At 34.9% G+C, this 20,511-nt stretch overlaps 1 protein-coding gene across 1 annotated transcript in view; it reads left to right on the forward strand.

Annotated features, from left to right (window-relative positions):
- The window catches only part of LOC110453563, a 24,017-nt gene extending 5,485 nt beyond the window's left edge, over window positions 1-18,532 (forward strand). The window contains exons 4-13 of the mRNA XM_021502541.1: window positions 2,802-2,852; window positions 4,387-4,613; window positions 5,060-6,508; window positions 6,996-7,502; window positions 8,529-8,964; window positions 9,579-10,051; window positions 10,376-10,796; window positions 13,595-13,862; window positions 15,804-16,198; window positions 17,392-18,532. Coding sequence (XP_021358216.1) covers window positions 2,802-2,852; window positions 4,387-4,613; window positions 5,060-6,508; window positions 6,996-7,502; window positions 8,529-8,964; window positions 9,579-10,051; window positions 10,376-10,796; window positions 13,595-13,862; window positions 15,804-16,198; window positions 17,392-17,498 — 4,334 coding nt within the window. The 3' untranslated portion in view covers window positions 17,499-18,532. The remainder of the gene's footprint in view (window positions 1-2,801; window positions 2,853-4,386; window positions 4,614-5,059; window positions 6,509-6,995; window positions 7,503-8,528; window positions 8,965-9,578; window positions 10,052-10,375; window positions 10,797-13,594; window positions 13,863-15,803; window positions 16,199-17,391) is intronic.
- Window positions 18,533-20,511: the final 1,979 nt, after the last annotated feature.

A 20,511-nucleotide genomic window follows, 5' to 3' on the forward strand; every position in this document is an offset into this window, starting at 1 on the left:
TACTTTCTTCACACATGTGTACCCATATTACTGGAGTGTATAACATTCTCTTCACACATGTGTACCTGTGTAACTGTAGTTTGTGATACTCTCTTCACATATGTGTACCCATATTACTGGATTGTATAACACTATCTTCACACATGTGTACCTGTATTACTGGAGTGTGTGAAACTCTCTTCACACATGTGTACCCATATTACTGGAGTGTATAACACTCTCTTCACACATGTGTACCTGTATAACTGGAGTTTGTGATACTCTTTTCACACATGTTTACCCATATTACTGGAGTGTATAACACTCTCTTCACACATGTGTACCTGTATAACTGGAGTGTGTGATACTCTTTTCACACATGTGTACCTGTATTACTGGAGTGTATGATACTTTCGTCACACATTTGAACTAATATTACTGGAGTGTATGACACGCTCTTCACACATGTGCACCTGTGTAACTGGAGTGTGTGATACTCTTTTCACACATGTGTACCCATATTTCTGGCGTGTAAGATACTTTCTTCACACATCTGTACTAATATCATTGGAGTGTATGATTCTCTTTTCACACAAGTATACCCATATTACTGGAGTGTATGATACGTTCTTCACTCATGTGTACCCATCCTACTGGAGTGTATAACACTCTTTTCACACATGTGTACCTGTATAACTGGAGTGTGTGATACTCTTTTCACGCATGTGTACCCATATTACTGGAGTATAAGACAGATATCTTTCTTCACACATGTGTACCAATATTACTGGAGTGTATGACACTCTCTTCACACATGTGTACCCATATTTCTGGCGTGTATGATACTTTCTTCACACATATGTACTAATATTATTGGAGTGTATGATTCTCTTTTCACACAAGTGTACCCATAGAGTGTATGACATTCTTTTCACACAAGTGTACCCATAGAGTGTATGACATTCTTTTCACACAAGTGTACCCATAGAGTGTATGACATTCTTTTCACACAAGTGTACCCATATTACTTGAGTTTATCATACGTTCTTGACACATGTTTACCCATATTTCTGGCGTGTAAGATACTTTCTTCACACATATGTACTAATATTACTGGAGTGTATAACACTCTCTTCACACATGTTTACCCGTATAACTGGAGTGTGTGATACTCTCTTCACACAAGTGTACCCATATTACTGGAGTGTTTGATACTTTCTTCACACATGTGTTCTAATATTACTGGAGAGTATAACACTCTCTTCACACATATGTACCTGTATACCTGGAGTGTATGATTCTCTTTTCACACATGTGTACCCATCCTACTGGAGTATATAACACTCTCTTCACACATGTGTACCCGTATAACTGGAGTGTGTGATACTCTATCCACACAAGTGTACCCATATTACTGGAGAGTATGATACTTTCTTCACACATGTGTTCTAATATTACTGGAGAGTATAACACTCTCTTCACACATATGTACTAATATTACTGGAGTGTATCATTCTCTTTTCACACAAGTGTACCCATATTACTGGAGAGTATGATACTTTCTTCACACATGTGTTCTAATATTACTGGAGTGTATAACACCCTCTTCACACATGTGTACCCGTATAACTGGGGTGTGTGATACTCTCTCCACACAAGTGTACCCATATTACTGGAGAGTATGATACTTTCTTCACACATGTGTTCTAATATTACTGGAGTGTATAACACTCTCTTCACACATGTGTACCCGTATAACTGGAGTGTGTGATACTCTCTCCACACAAGTGTACCCATATTACTGGAGTGTATGATACTTTCTTCACACATGTGTTCTAATATTACTGGAGTGTATAACACTCTCTTCACACATATGTACCTGTATAACTGGAGTGTATGATTCTCTTTTCACACATGTGTACCCATCCTACTGGAGTGTATAACCCTCTCTTCACACATGTGTACCTGTAGAACTGAAGTGTGTGATACTCTCTTCACACATGTGTGCCCATATTACAGGAGTGTATGATATTCTCTTCACACATGCGTTCTAATATAACTGGAGTATATAACACTCTCTTCACACATGTGTACCCATCCTACTGGTGGGTATAACACTCTCTTCACACATGTGGACCTGTGTAACTGGAGTGTGTGATACTCTTTTCACACATGTTTACCCATATTACTGGAGTGTATGATCCTTTCTTCCCACATGTGTATCCATCCTACTGGAGTATATAACACTCTCTTCACACATGTGTACCTGTATAACTGAAGTGTGTGATACTCTCTTCACACATGTGTACCCATATTACTGGAGTGTATTACACTCTCTTCACACATGTGTACCCATATTACGGGAGTGTATAACACTCTCTTCACACATGTGTACCTGTATAACTTGAGTGTGTGATACTCTCTTCACACATGTATACTAATATTACTGGAGTGTATGATGATCTCTTCACACATGTGTACCCATGTTACTGGATTGAATGATACTCTCTTCACACATGTGTACCCATATAACTGGAGTGAATGATACTTTCTTCACACATATGTTCTAATATTACTGGAGTGTATGATACTCTCTTCACACATGTGTACCCATATTACTGGATTCTATCATATAAAGATGTCTCTCTTCAAACATCAGTATTGCTAAGGTGCGCTCTTGAATTAACAACTGAATGTGTAACCCGAGTTATTTCTGAACTGATAACTTGTATTATAGTGTATGAAAAAACACCATTAATTGTATATGCAATGCGTTGCTTATTTGCGTTATTATTGACTGGTTATGTTTGTATTTTTTACAGGTACACTTACAATAAGCCGGGAATGGAACCATACACACCTAGCAGCATCTGGTTAGTTCAAATAGATTACTTTATCAAAGATAAATGTTGTTATAAACCTCTATCTTTTCATGTTTAAAAGAATTAATAAATACTAAAACAACTATAACGAAAAAAATCAAAGAATACTTGAAATTAACAGTATATTAATCTACGTGTATCGATACCTACTTTATAACGTCCTATTTACTAAGTGTACAACTCCATATATAGCAATACCTTATCCTTAACTTCTTATTTACTTTAAAGTGTACTATCTACCTGCATGTTTGTCTGACATGTATTAACTATAAAATATAGTTGTCTATTTAGGCGATACCTGCTTTATTAGCCTATTTACTCGAGTGTAGTGATAAATGCTTCATAACGTCTCATTTACAATCAAATATACTCTCCAATGTTTAGGAACAAAATCTTAATATTACTCTTAGATATGCAAGCCTTTCGATAGGATACCTGCTTTACTACGCTTTTTAACTATTAATTGTCCATATATACATGCAGTGACACTTGTTTTGTAATGGTGTTTTAATGTAGAGTGTACTAGTCTACATTAAGAAAATCAAAACCATGGTATTTGATACGATGAGTAACACTTTAGCATTTCCTTTTACACACAGTAAATAACGTTATGTTATTTACCCGACTAAGAATGTTATTCTTTTCACGATCTTGTTTTCACCTCTTCTTGGTTAAGGTCGACCTATGTTGTCTCCCTTACTCTGTTCTTTTCTGAATTGCCACTCTTTTCAAAGTACAAATCCTTTGCTACATCTTAATTCAATAAATTACGTATTTGCCGATGCTGAAAACTGTCCCTCGCAGTTCATTCCGTTGTTCGCCCATTCGTCAGTCGTAAAATTCTCTTTTGTCAATATCTCAAATACCTTTTGGTTTATGAGAAATTCGGTTTGTGCTCCCACATTTGGATGTTTAGGTGTAGTTTGATGATTTGTTGGATATATTATATTTGATCAGGTTAGAGTAATTCGTCGTTTATGATTATCTGAGGTAATACTAGAAATAACTTTCTGTAACCAAACGTCACTGTGGATAACAAACACTGTTGTATACAATTAATTTTGGTTTTATTACAGCTAATTAACAAAATTAATTCGTATAAAATGCCTACTCTCTCTCTCTCTTTGTCACACTCCACCATATACACCAACATATATACCGCTTATTCACTACTTACACACACTGTACAACAGAGAACTGAAACTGTGTGATACGTCACATGTAGTGACGTATTGCACAGAAGTTTACTTGTTTACGTTGTCCACGCGACTACATGTACTATTCTCTTCATCAGAAACATATCGCAGTTTCGATTGCGTAATACTCTCAAGACATAGCATGTTGTAATTATATTTACACAGGTATGTTAATTGCAATATTATCATCGCCATATTACTATATCTACATAAGATTATCGAATCACCGCAATATATACAAACATTTGCAATAGGCAATGTGATAACTGATTTGACAAACCCGATCGAGTGACCGTTATTTAAAAAACAGAATATGAATATTTGTTTAGAGAGAAACGGCACATCGGAGGTCCCTTCATTAGAGACAGCTTTACGGCTTCTGCTGTATGGATTGGACCTGGCAAAGCATGATATTACAAACTGTATTGCGAGAAACACTACCGATGTCCCTTATATATGTATTCGGCAGTCTCTACTGGGAGTATTTCGTGACAACATGAGGAATATTTCTGTCTACAGCTACCAGGGGGACAACTATACAAAGGCCTGGGTCAAAGTACGTAATGTTTGTATCTTCTAATGATTCGATGTGTTTTTTGTTAATAATGTCTTGTCAAAAATATGGATTTTCTTGTTAAAAATGCGAAATCTCCGAAATTCAAGTTGTCTATTGAAGTATAAATTGTCGTTTCGTTAACAAATAAAAAATGTACAAACGGTACCACACGAACACACATATGTTTCTTGATGACAGAAAATACGCAATAATAATACACTGTACCATCTAATAAAACTAACAGTAATGTAACGATGATAACTGTCGGACTCAATGCAAAATAATCTGTTCCCTAAATACAGTTTTTAAAGTAAGAGTGTAAATACTTTATCAATATTCTTTCAACATCAATATGTTTGACTTGTGTTCCACTTGTTTAAAAAAGATCATTGGTATAGTAATACAACGTCTTTTTGTTGATTATAAAGTCAATCATTGCTTTGTAGACCATGACTGTTGCTGAAAATGAAAACGAGATAGCATCGCCTTTTGTTTTCTACGACAAAGACGATAAGCCCACTGGTGGTCGTGTTGTTTCGACAAGTCAGCCTTGGCGCTGGGAATGTCGAAAATACATAATGGAGGACGTGTACGCCTCCCAACGTGCGGATGTGTATCTACTTGCTGTATTACCAGTTCACGAAGCTGCAAACACACCAAATGGATGTGGTGACCTCAACCCTGACCAGGTTGTTTTTACAGAAGCAGTTTCTTACGGAGTTGATATCATCAACAATAACACAGCAATTCTTCCCGGTCTTTCCCTCGGTTACATCATGATCGACAGTTGTTCCTTTGCCGACCGTACGATATTTCAAATAGATCAGATGTATAGTGCAAATACAGAGAAAGGAATTGATTTTCATGTAGCGTCCCAAATGTTTGGAGCTGTCGGCTTCACTCGTTATAACGAATACGCACCTTTGGCAGGTTATCTTCATAGTAAAGGTCTACTAACGATTAGCGCAACAGCATCCGACTCCGAATTCAGCAACAAAGAAATATATCCTGACTTTATGAGAATGGTGCCAGACCAACGGGAGGAAATAAACGTGATGTTTCAAATACTTAAACTCCTTGGAGTCAAGTACATAGGGATTTTGCATACCGATGTACATCCCAATGACGTAAGCGCTATTGAAGCAATGGAGGCAGCCAACACTTTTGATATATCAGTCGTCTACATAGTGCGAATAACGGAGGAAGTCGGTCAAAACGATTCAGATATGGACTACTTAGTTGAAACATTTATTGAAAGAAATATTAATTCAACGACCGTATTGATGACATTTGCCGAGGCTAGGGAATTAGTGCCATTGTTTAGAGCGATGAGGAGACGACATGTTCAAAACGTTATTTGGATTGGTGGTAATTCGTGGTTCACTACTTTACACGTCGACGATTTACTACCATTTGCTAAACTGTTACCCTGGGCGTTCGTGGTAGGAATTGCAACATATCCTGTTCCATCGTTCAACCGACAACTTACTCAAATGCAAAGCAACAACCCTACCAAAGGTGTTTATATGGATGAGCTTTTGAATCTCATGTCAACGTGCCAGAACCAAACTGACAAAGACGAGACTGACAATATTTGTAACAAGTTACATTCCGACATGTTTAGTCACAACGATGCTTACCTTATCATTGATTCCATAAAGGCACTTGCTGCAGGTTTGGATGAGATTATACATAATAAATGTCCTTTAGGAGACTTCTGTGCAGATGCAAAGAGCCATTTAGCAAGTCGACTTCGGAACAATATACTCCAATATCACTTCTCGGGTTCAACTGGAAAGAATATCCGTTTTGATAGCAAAGGAAATGGACCAGCATCATTTGGAATCCACCGGGTTGTCTTTGATGAAGAGCAAATTAGCATTGAATACCAGAATGTAATGTAGCATTTCGTTTTTGTTTTTATTTCAACAGTCGTGTTTAATTTCTTCCAACCAGTTGTTCGCTATATTTTCAACTTATTACAACTAATTCTTACAAAAGACTAATAATTGAAACATGTCAATCTACACATTGTATGCAACATCTCATCTTTTGAATATTATATACTTGCTCGAAAGGTTTCTTTTTTATGTAAGTCAATAAGTCGTGTTAACATTTTGGTAGCTACATGAGTTCAACTGTCGACTCAAATGGTTTTTTTTATCAATATGCTTATTCTGAATAGTTGTGTATTGATGCTAAGCTATATTTCCCTATGTTACTTGAAACTGTTACTTAGATTTGCAAACAATATTTTTATTATATTTTCAAACATCACCTGAATTTTCCAACGATAAGACAATCGGCATTGAAAATGTATGCATAAGAAACACATTCTTTAGAGCTATCCAAATTAATTTTATAGTGTTATTGTTTATTCAGGTTGGTGCCTTTGAGGACGGCTCGCTCAGTGTATCCAGTGATCTTTCGATTTTGTCGTTAAATATAAGGAAATCAGACTGCAGCTCTGATACATGTGCACACGTCCCACCTGAGATTTTCGGTAAACCCTACGTGTACATAGACGGTGATCCAATGTTGTACGGCTTTGTGAAGCTCTTTCAACGCGAAAACGATGACACGTGTTCCGGGCGAGTAAACAATAATGGGTATCAAGTAATGGAATCGATGGTTTGGGGTGTAACTGTCATCAACAACAGCACCACTTTGCTACCAAATGTGAAGCTTGGTTTAGCTGTATTCCCCACCTGTGGTGTCGCCACAAGGACAAAAAATATCGTACAAAGTGTCCTGTTACCAAACTTAGTACTGCCTACAAAAAGACTACGTCCAAATACAACCATTCTCGGGATCGTCGGAGGCGAAGCCGTAGGAGAGGCTATCTCTATTGAAACGGCAACGCGTGAAGTAGATGTCGAAATACCAGTTGTAAGTATGTGTAACACGGATTGTTATTTAGGACTATCATAGGTTTGAACGACCCATCATAAGAGTAAATCTGGCCAATCAGCACAATGAAACCATAAATGGAAACGCTATAATTTTGTATGGCCTATCAACACATACGATTGTGAATCAGACATTGTGATGATACCAGGTGTTGAATTTTATGATTTTGCAACTAAACGTCATCATTCAGTTCTTGACGTCTTCTTTCCATCACTGTTGTTTGGTTCAAGTTTTTGGGAAGCAAATTGAATATTAATAAGGGTACCAATAAATGATGTTTGCCGAAAAGACAATTATAGAATAGAATATCAACAATAAAAGATATATAATTAAGGCAATTTCATATATACGTGTGGTATTGATAATGTGAACTATGTACATGTAGGTTATAATAGCCCATCAACACAGTAAGCTCATGCAGTTTCATACGTTAGACTTAATGGCATAGCATTATAGTGAAAATTTACCACGCCACACGATAGTCTTAGCTGTCCGTCATCAGTTTAACATAAACCAAACACATTATCTTCAAAGCGTCACACTACGATAATAATAGTCCGTCAACAAAATGAAATGATACAGATCTTAATTCAAATCGTGCAGGACCACACGGTAGTCCTAACAACTTATCATCAAAGTAAATATTAATCATTGTCACACATTAGTTAGTTGGCGATTGGGCTTTTGTGATCGGAGGGGGGAGGGGGGCGCAGGGCCCTGATATTATAATAAATGCATGCAAACAGCAAATTCTAGTATTTCGATGCCCAAAAGAAGGGAACAAAGAACAATTCCCTCAATGATCTTGGGCCTTAGCATAAGATGTATTTGTACGATTATATGGTGGGATACAGCTGACCATTTCTCCAAATCTATAGGAGTGCATCAGATGATAATGCGACAAAACTTAAGTTTTCGATTGGGATTCAAGCTCCATGGAAAACACCATGGAAGATCAGGAATGTTTTCCCTTTATCATTATCACCGATTTTTTTTTCTTTCCAGATAATATCGTCGCGGGCTGATGTAAGCGACGGCCAACCACATCCACGTCTGTTCAGAACGGTGCTCTCTCCATTTGCAGAAATGGACTATATTCTGGAACTAAGCTTGCAGTTACGATGGACTTACATCCATGTAGTTTACGATCCTTTTATGGAAAGCGTTGTCAAATATCTGGGAGATATATTTAAAGCAAATGGAATATGTATAGCAAGCCGAAATATATTGGAAAAATCAGCCTCGTCTGAAGTAACGCGGTCTATACTGGTCAACATGACGGAAGTAGAGGGCGCTACTGCAGTTATTCTCGTTATGCCACCAAATAACGCTAAGCAAGTACTAACGGTGGCACGAGTATTATATCTGTTAGGAAGGCTATTCTTCGTGCTCCCGTTTGAAGTGTATGACTTGGAGAGCTATCTATCAGAACAAGACATAGGTACGATTCAAAATATTCTTTAAGTTATTATATACCATTATACATAGATTCGAATTCAGTTCTTTTTCTAATGAACACATGGTTTGAAATATTACGGTTAATGATAAACACTCCTCACCGATTATGTAATCTTAAATTAACTAGTACTCTTCCAAAGTTTTAAATGCGTCATTAAAGGGGCTTTACGCACATGCCATTTTGTTTTAACAGCAGTTTAGACAATTTGGATATCTAACACTTTGACCCTGACCATCACCGATGAGACCTAGTAGGATGACACTGCTGTATGATGAAGGGTTATTCATTTTTGTCACACTGTTTTGATTACCAAATGTTCAAGGTGCAATTACCTGTGTCTGTGTTTCGCTCAACTTTCTTGCTTGGCTCGTGTTATTGTCTTTATGTCATGCAGAACCAAAGGTTGTTTGCCGTTATAGGGAATTAGAATATTCAGACATTATTGCATAACATTGCATCAAAGTATTCACACAACAAATAGTATGACCAGCAGGCCTATTCATAAGGACTTTGCTTTATAATCAAGAGGTTCAGAAAGACAGAAACCTTATTATTAGCCATGTATTATTAAAATATCTAACATCTCTTTTTTTCAGGCGTGCTTTCGACCCGCAAAGCTGTTCAAATAAATGACCAATTCATGAACTACTTTTTAAGCCTTAACATTAAAGACAAAGCAAATGATCCTTGGTTTGCTAATTTTTGGCAGCAATCAAACGCCTGCAATTTGCGGTTATCTAACACCTATGCCAAAGATTGCTCGAATTCAGAACGTCTGTCTAGAAGTAACGTCATTCCAAGTCCATCCATCAACGGCATCTTGGATTCAGTCTTCTCCTTGGGGCATGCACTCCATGGTCTACTGAGAGAATGCAAAACGGATAAGTACGAGTGCATTAAAGGAGACCGAGCTATATTTTACAATAACATAGAACGGTATCTCAGTGCAGTGAACTTCACGTCACCGGGAGGTACACCGTTTAAGTTCCGGGACAAAAACACCGCTTCCACAGCTCTGATAGTAACAAATGTTCAGAAGAGTCCTGACGGAGGAATCCGACTAGTAGACGTAAGTCTGATCATTTTACTTATTAATTATCAAGCAATTGCTCAACTTAAAATGTGTTTCTCTCCATTTTATTTGTTTAAATGTTGAGGAAGAACTACATGCATTTCTCTTCAAACCCCGGCATACTATTTTGTATTCCCATTTTATTTTAATAGATACGTTTAACCATTGGTTATCTCAATAAACTATATAAGCCAATGCTTTTAATATTTTATTGATGGCTTTTTTAAGTTTATTTGATAATTGATTTGACTTGAAAAACGGGTTCATACTGCAATATAATAGTAGGCATACACAAATATTATGCAATGTTTCTTTTTATAGGTTGGTAATTTTGAAAGCGGAAAGCTTACACTTGATATGAGGAAATTGAGTTTCTATAGAAATGGGTTACGTGTCATGCCTGCCTCTGATTGTCTTGGCGACTGCCGGATCTGCTTGGAACCCGATTTTGTGAATGCGTATGACGCTCGAGTGACGTCATTACGATCAGCTGGCCCTATTCTGGAACATAAGTTTTTTACTGCTCTTGGTGTTATAGATATTCTCCTGATCTTCATTTCATTTATGTTTATTACAATAGCCTCCTACTTTCTATGTAAGTTTTACAAACATAAAGTGTTTAACATCTGTGCTGATGCTGATACTGGAATTCTGATTGGCTGTTCAATTATGACGTTATCTAGCTGCTGCCATCTCTTCTCACAAACCAAACTGATGTGTACTTTACAGGTCGCTGCTCCAGGTAAGGGAAATGTATTACAGTTTGACATCTTCTTAAAGAATTTCCTCAAACTCAATTGATTGCTCAATTTCCTTAACGAGTGTATGATATTTCGACAAATCATTTTACAGAGAACAATTTAAAAACAAAAATAATGGTTACCCGTTAAAGGCTTAATAAAAGTCTCCTAATAATTATTGTATTAAACCGAATTCAAAAACCTCAAAATATTGGAAAGGCACTCGGCTGTGTTTCAAAATTAACCTACCTTTTACAACAAGACTGCAATGGATCATTTTATCTAACAACTTATGCAAAAACAACTGCTAAGAAAAGAGGGCTATGAATTTCAAGCCTGGAAAATTACACCAATATTCTATTTGTATTCTGATGAACACATAAATTCCCGACAAATGATGCTTTGTTGTCATGAAACTGACGTACGTTAATCTTTATTATTTATCTATTGTCCGAAAATGCTTCTATTACTACTATTTGTATTTGACTTAAAACCTAGAGGCTTTGTTTTGTTATTGTGCTGTTCGAGTGATGTCTTTGAGGGGTGCCCTAGAGCTAGCAGGTGTAATTGTTTATTCGAGTAAAGTCCCTGATGTTATCCCATGACGCAGCAGCTGTCATTTGTCAAATGTGATGATCGTGTTATTTTTGTTTATATTTAGTCATCATCAGGCAAACGAAGATGAAAGGTTCATAGTATAAAGTGGCAATGCTTTGAATTAATTTTAACAATATATGGTTAGAGGGAAATAACTCTGATAAATATGATGCATACAGAAATATTAAATCATGCAGGTGACGTTTCAATGCATTGTCACAAGCGCATAAAACTTACATGTGATTGACGTTTGGGGGCAAAGGTTAAATCATCAAAAAAACGAACGATGGCTATTTTGATTTGTTTGTTACCCTCAAGTTGTATCTGTTCTCCCTAATGTGTGTTAGTGGGTCATCTCTTGACGGCAACACACTAATATGTGTGACCATATCAGACATGGTACATGTAAGGGATCAACTGTCGTAACCAAATTAAATAGAGTGGATACGACACCTGTACATATTAGACAGAGATTTGCATGACGTTAACATATAAGTGAAATTACAACATATGTGACCTGATGTACCAGTGTCGGAAAGATATATTAATGTTACTTATGAATAACAATATTATATAGAGATTACATTGCACCTGCTTGAACTGTAGATAAAGGGTACAGGGGTGCGGTCATTATCTGATGACGTCATTTTGTGGTAATATTATGATACAGTGTTGTTCGTAAAGTCGACAAGGTTAACTGTATGTCAAAACTATGATGGTATTGCTTATGTCGGCTGTTTGATCAAGCAAAATATTTATTTGTACATACGTAGCTGAAAAGCAATTTCCGTATCCGTGCCTGGACAGTTACAAAATGTAAATTCTAGGACTAAGTTTTGTCGACTTATAATAAGGATATTGTTATTAAAGTACCTTAAGAAGTCGATTGTGTAAATTAACTCAAAAGTAGAACATCACCACTTGAATACACAGGCAAAATTTATTGAGGTACAATTTACCTGAAAAAGACATGAATTTCATGTCAAATTTAAATTAAAGTCAATTTCACACGAAATTTCTTTCAGGCCAATTTTAGGCCGGTTGAATTATATAAGTGTACTGATCTGTGTCATCTTTCAAACAATGATTTTATCTATGAGGCGCCATAAACCTAGGTCTATATAGAGGTTTTGAAAGTTAACAGTCTTTCATATTTTTTTTCAAATATATCATACACCTTAAAAAATACTCTTGTTGGTTCAGTGGCATGTTTCAACTTCAGGTGACGACAACTAGATGCAATTTTATAATTGTTAAATACTTTCTTCTTAATGTGAATGTTTTCGGTCTAATTTCTTACAAAGTAACTCTCTACTCTCCATTTCAATTGTTGCCTACCTAGTCCAAAGGACAGACTTGTGAGCTAAAGATGCTGTACAGTGGCATCCGTCTGTCCGTCCATCAACATTTTTTAGCAAAACTTTTTATTGTCTTGAATGACTTTTAATAAAAATGTTTTGTTATGATTGCTTGAATATCCAAGCGATCTTTTTTGTTTTTGTTAACAAGAAAATATTGCAAACCATTAAATGAAAAAAGTAATTTCGTACAAACTGGATGATCACTGCTATGTAAGCACACATAAGTGATGACGACAGATGCAATAACTGAACAATCGTTAATGCGGAATTCTATAGTTCTGTAAACGCCGCTGTCCTGATAAGGCTTCATCTGAAAACAAATGATCACTGTGACATGTCGACAAATGCTTCAACAATGAATAATACTTCGATTCGATCATACGTCAATATAAGTATACGGTTGATTGATGGCAATAGCATAACTATATCTGCCTATATATTTCATTTTATAATGTTATTGTTGTTGCAGAAAAAGGCGAATATTATTTATAGTATATTTGGTTAGCTTATAAGAAATATATTCACTATAAATCGTCCAAATAGTGAAACATGCCACTTATTTATAAAACCACTTGCCGATATCAACCATTTTAAAATACCCCAAAGATGTTTGTTTTTTTCATTATGATCTGCTTAGTAAGTCTTATTGTGATTACGTTATTAACTCTTTCCCATAAGAGGTCATTATAAATATATATCACTGTACATCTTTTTAATAAGTTGAATATTTGTGACACAAACTAGCCGATTTTGGAGTAATATTAATATATTTTTATTGACTGTGATTTGAATCATGATTTTCTTTTTTTTCACATGTATATAACTAATTTATTAATTTTCAGCTCTTTCATACGCCATAAGCAATGCTTCTCTGATCGTGAAAATCAACAAGACAGTATGTTTACGTTCGTATCTTGGCCTGCAACAAAGCCGTGTACCGCGATGGGATTTTGCTCTGACTTACATACCGTTGCTATTGGTTCCCACAATAATTGCGTTCTTCAAGTGGATGCAGAGTGACGTCATCAATATCAGTTCGACTGTTCCTGGCATACGGGAAATTTCTAATGTGGACGAAGTGACCATCACTTGGCGTTGCAGTTTTGATAAGTACGTGCAATCTTTGTTTTTCTCTTGGTCTTAGTTTTGTGTCACAAATGTATTGAAAACAGTTAATTATGATAAAGTGTATCACCTTACAAGCAATAATGGCGGAGAAAAGTTCTATCTCGGAGCTTTGTTTTGGTCTATTAGTACTCTGTCTTGTATAATGAAGATCAAGGAATTTCTAAAATAGTATTTTTTAAGGCACAGAGTCTTTTCCGTGAAAATTTAATCATCATTTATTTTGATACTGTGCATTTACAGGTCGTTGGTAGCAACATTGGTTTACTGTAGGATTATCAGTTACAGACCTTATAAGATCCTGAGTTCAAACCCCTAAAATATTTGGGAGTTTTATATTTATGTTTCAAAATACAAGAATGTCAAACTACTACCAATCTATAGAATGCATCGGGAGATGTGTTTGATTAGATTTCATCTGAAGCCACATAAACAAAGATTTCCTTATAGCTCCTTATGTAAAGATCTATTATATTGTATGGCTTATACAGTGATATCCACATCACGTATAGTTGAATTAAATATGAAGATATTACCTAATTATTCAGTCTCCTTAGTAATGCCCTGTAAACATACACGTATCTGGTCATTTTCCTCTCCGTATATGATCCATTAAATTCTCAATAGTTTTTTTAATTATTTTTTACAAAAACGTGCTTTAGCATATTTGAATAAATAGAAATTTTGTTGGCCAAGAATTGGCTGAAATGATTTTAGAAGTGAACCTTTCATGAAGGATGATCACACGCTTGTTGTTGACAAAAGCTGTTTACTGATTTAGTTGTCTCGTTTGTTTTTAATTCCGTCTTTGCGTATTGCAGAGTTATCTTCTCTTGTGAGCAGGTATTGATTGTTACGTCATTGGTTTGTGACAGTAACGTCATCAATTTTTGAGAAAACGACGTAATTTTCTCACACAAACCAATGACGTAACAATCAATACCTGCCCACAAGAGAAGATAACTCTGCAATACGCAAAGGCGGATACCTTCACCCCGGGATTTTAATTGGTATGATTGTGAACAAGCTGATATTTCAATTCATTTTCCATATTATCCTTTTTTTTCGTTTTCAGATATCAATCAAGAAACTAATGTTTCTTTCCCGTCTTTTTCTATATTTCTCGCAAAAGCATAGTTTCGTTACAGAAACGAATGACGAGCCCGTCGCAATCTACGCTATACTATTATAAATATTGTAATATTGCATGTGCATAATTAATGTATAGAAACATCCGTAGCCTGCACACACTAGAAAATACTTAAAAGTTTCACCAGGCTCATAATATGTATTTAAACACACGTTTACTCTTTTAATTACATTACTTATAATGTATTTCACCCTTTTCATTACATGCACATACATGTAGTCATTAATAATGTATTAATTCCCTTAAATTACATAACTGATAATTTATTTAATCCTTTTAATTACATTACTGATAATGTATTTATTCCTTTTAATTACATTACTGATAATATATTTATTCCTTTTAATTACATTACTGATAATGTATTCCTTTTAACACATATATGATTTTTTATTTTTTATTACATTATCAATAATGTAATTGTCTCTTGTAATTACATTACTAAATATATATTTATGATGGCTGCCACATTTGCCTTAGACTGTTTCAGTTTTCGTGATTGTTTTTCGTTTCTCCTCAATTATTATTTTCTTATCCTTTTAATGTTTTTACTCGAATATTTTGTATTGGCGTTGTGCTGTCATTTAGTAAGACACGTGTGTTGAACGGATATACAAAAGAAAATATCCTCATAACTAAGTTAGTTAAGTGATAAAACATTACGGAAATACATAGTACAAAATGCTATAATTAAACAGCGTAATCTAAATATAATTATGCGATTCAGAGATAAATTATGTTTTTGAAATATTTAGAATTTTTCTTTCTCGTTGTAGGGAAATATACTCTGTGTATATGACGACATTTTGGTTCGTGATAATAGAAGTTTTCATTATCACGTTTTCGTATAAACTGCGTAGTAAAGAGGAACCGGAGGTTAATCAGGTCATGTGGTCTTCTACAATAAGTCTAGTGCTCATCGCTGTTTGTACGTTGGTACTGATGCTGACTGGTGACGTAGAGATATATGATATAGTGATGTGCTTTGTGTTAAACATTAACTCGATGGTGTTTGTGTGTGCTAACTTCCTTCCTGCCGTTCTGCTATTAATGACTGAGGAACAAAGGGAAGAGCAGTTTATGCATATGATGACAAAAGACAGAGTTACACGCATGGCAAAGTTTTGGCAGGAAAACAAATCTAATAAACGCCGTGAAAAGGAAAATACAGGTATGTTAACGCGCAGAGCGTAAACAATTTTATTGCATTTTCAACCGTGATATATGACGTATTTGAATAAAAATAGAGTTAATGCCTCTCTGGTGGTGTAACACATAACACTTTTACTGTGTTTCCATTTATGAGCAAGTCAACGAAGACGTGAATCGATTATCTGAATTCTCACACTGTTTTACTCATTCCAGGTCAGGAATATCAAGATATTTTCTTTAGATTGAATATTATTATACTATTAAGCCATGCATACTTTCTAACATACACTTATCAAAACAACGTTTCTATTGTAACTTATCACAGTGAATATAAAGAAATGTTGATATGTGTATGTGACATTCTTTTGCCTCTACTGATACTTTATCTATAAAGAAAAGCCATAGTAATATAATAATCGAACAATTATAAAATAAAATCTTCTTTAAACTTGATAAACAGATTAAGTCGTGTGGACAAAGTTCAAATAACTCTGGTATCCGCATATTATCTTGTCTCCACTAGATACACAAAATGTAGCATTATTAGATGTACATTTAGATTGCTACTTATTTCCGTATGAATAACTTATATGTTTCAACTGTATGTTAGAATACTACTTACATCTTTATAGATACTAGTTTTACTTTTACTCTAAGGTAACCTTTACTTCATGCTGAATGAATAGTAAATTTAAATTCAAATATTAGGACTAATGGCATAGTATCATTGTTTCGTTATTGAGAAAAGTGTTACTTTATTTTCATGTGGAATCTAAATTACGTAAGGTTTTTCGTTACAAACCATTGACCCACCCGACGAAATATAATGATATTCATATTTATGATAGCTGGTTTATAACTTCGTTTCGTAAACTTACATAATATTCGTTAGTTGGTGTTTAATACCGTTAATCTTAATCATAGAAACAAGTATGCATCCGCTGACCTCATACATGTGTGATATTGAGTATTATTCCTAAATATTTAGCATAATCCAAGACTTCACTTGAGGCTGATATTACCTGTCACGGTGATACAAGCCTTGTGCAATACATTTCTTATCCCAGCATCGCTTTTATTATATAATAAGTTGTCATGATTTTGGCATTTCCAAACGTTGTTAATCCAACGTCTCTTAAAGTAAAGATCAAATTTAAAACGAAAAGCAATGTTGTATTTCTTGTTTTTGGTATGATTATTTCTGTATTTTAGATAATGTCGACAGAGGAGATGAAAAAACAACAAGTACCGCTTCCTTATGGAAACACGGAAAACAGTTGAGTTTGAAACAATCAACGACATCGTTTGGAGAAGCCTAATTGACATCTCGAAAGAAACTCTTTGTCACAAATCACATGACCTAGCCTAGCAAAATGACACATATGGTATGTAATATGAAAATATTGCTTCAATTATCGTGCACGAGAATGCACGAGAACAAAAGGATTTTAAATTAAGAACAAAAATGTACATTGGACACTTTCGATGACGCTTGAAGAAATTAAACTATCCAAAGACAGATAGAAAACAATTTCATAATTAAAGATTATTTCTTGATACATTTATATTTTTCTGAACGCAATCTGGTTCATGTGGCATCGCTTACACGATATATGGAATATAAAGGTGCACAATCAGAAATAAGCATACCATATCATTTCACTTTGGTTCTGAAATCAAAATCACAGAAGTAGATTAGATACCATATGTTCTGACATATACTATACTCTGTTCGAGGATTGACCCGGATTATTTGCTGTGACGGAAGTTGGTGGGTGGCATTGGATAATGCTTCTAGTTTGTTGTACAATAATGTAGCTCTTAGCAGAGATGTACGAACTTTTTGTAATACCGGTCACGTAAAAACCGTATGCAATATTCAGTTAAACTTTGTCAGTTTTATGTGTGTTCATTAAATAATTAATTTTAAATACTTTGCAATTTCATATTTAATTTGCTTAAATTGTGCAAGATGATTCAGATAGAAACACACTTTGTGTAATGGTGTGTTGGCGGCAATTATAAAAACTTGACTTTTGCTATCGTTCAATAATACCGCTTATTGTTCTCTTCATTTGTGTCACTGATTGTAAAAATTACATTTTTATTTGTAGGAGTGTTAGTACACAGTATACACGGGTACATTGTACATCTCAGGAGAAACTTGTGACACTCTTTAAGAGAATAGCTCTAGGTATTTACTCGTATGGCTTTGATGAATTATCTGAACTCTGAGGTGCTTGTAATTATAATAATGGGATAACCGTATATAGCGGATTTGTTTCACTTCATATTAGATTTATGATACAAGATTTTGGATTTTTCATTTTCACGAGCTTCTGGCGAACAAATATGAAAAATCCAAAACGAGTGTCATCAATCTAATATGAAGGGAAACGAATGACAGATTCTTTTTACACTGTATCATATAATTGTGATCTGAAACGAATATTTTGCACTTGGCCGCCTCTGAAACGATGAACATTTCTTCCGTTTCACAATGAAAACGGTTCAGATACTATGGAAATGCACTGTTTATTGTATATTCATGACATGTCTTTGTAAAGTATAGGCCTAAAAATAAATCTAAATTAGAAATCAGGTGAATTCTGTATGAGTTGTACCACTTGAGTAACAAAGTTATAATGAAAAAATAGGTGGCTCAATGTTTCTAATTCAATATTACACATAGTACATATACCGTTGGATCTGTTCATAACATGGAGTTTATATTCAGTATAAATTGATTTATGTACACATTTCCAATGGAGTTCCCTTATTATTTTTTCTGTTACAATCGGTTTACATTTAGTATTTAAATTCTTTAAATTCCTTCTTTCATCGTCCCAAATATCTGCTATTTTTATGATACCACTTAATGATTAATACAATGTCTATACAAAATTTTAGAAAATTCGAAAAAAATCTAAATTGCGACCAGTCTGAACCCTGTGTGTGGATGTTTTGGCAACGAAACCTTTGTGATTGAGATTCGCAGTCCCCTAAAACTCTATATACCAATTTTCATCAAAATCAAACAATATCTAAATTTCGACAATCAGAACCTCCATGTTGTTGCTATGGCAACGTAACCAATGCGGTTGAATTCGCAGTCCCGTATTACCCATATAAACCAATTTTCACAAAAATCCAACAATATCTCAATTTCGACCAATCAGAAAACAGTATATGGCGACCATTTTGTCTAATTAGAAAACGGATGTCATAGTTGAGTTCGCAGTACCATAATACACATACATACCAAATTTAGAACGCATTAGAAAATATTTGTAACACATGTATTATAGGATAGCCTTAGCGAACACCTTTAGATCACGCACCGAGTACTCTACTGACGAAATGTAGCAGCTGTTGGTGATAATTTAGTCGGCTTTGGATCAATAAATTCCCCATTCATCGATGTATATTAGGTATGTGTTTTGTCAAAGCAGAATATTGTTGTCACCACCTCAAAACTTAGCACAGGGCCCGGGTCGACACATGAGTTCGTTACAAATGTCTAAAATACACATATGCTATACTGACATGGGTCACAGGGGTTCGTTCAAATGTATTAAATACACAAATGCTATACTGACAGGGGTCACAGCACAAGTAAACATACACTATGTGATGTGACCCATATCAGTATGGCATACATGTAAAGTAGTCAATGTCAAATGATGAAAATAGTATCTATGACAATATTCCGAGATCCAAATTTAGAAGAAAAAAATATCTTTGTGTTTGTTGAAAAATTCAGAAAGAAAATTTCTTTGTATTTGAACTTGTGTTAAAATGACTTCAGAAGAACTTTTTAAAAGTAACATAAATGCATGAAACACGTACACTTCCTCAAAGATATCCATTTTGTGTCCATGCCTACAATGTAGTTACACATAAAAGAAAATGTGCACTGAACTGTGTAATCAAAATATTATAAATTATAAAGTATAGCTGCAGAAAATTCGAGTTTGCTTCAGCGACTGTATTTTCATCCTTATATGATGACGCGTGTTAACAGTGGTGTCCCAGTCGCGTCACAATAAGTTGTGAACGTCGATTCGGCATTTGTCAATGCAAAATACGTATGCCTGATATATATAAACGGACTTATCAGTAGCAACTGATGTTATATTATGAAACTAAGGACAAATAACCAAGCACAAGTACTCCATGGAAACAATTTTCAGTTAGAGAAAAATGAAAATATCAAAATAATATGTTGGACATTGATGGATTTCATCAGTAACATCGACTTGTAAACAATTGTAGAATTGTTTCTGAACATAAAAATCTGCCGGGGATACGACAAAAAGATATTCATTGAAA

This window comes from Mizuhopecten yessoensis, unplaced genomic scaffold (assembly GCF_002113885.1).
Source record: "Mizuhopecten yessoensis strain PY_sf001 unplaced genomic scaffold, ASM211388v2 scaffold7461, whole genome shotgun sequence".
Lineage (NCBI taxonomy): Eukaryota > Metazoa > Mollusca > Bivalvia > Pectinida > Pectinidae > Mizuhopecten > Mizuhopecten yessoensis.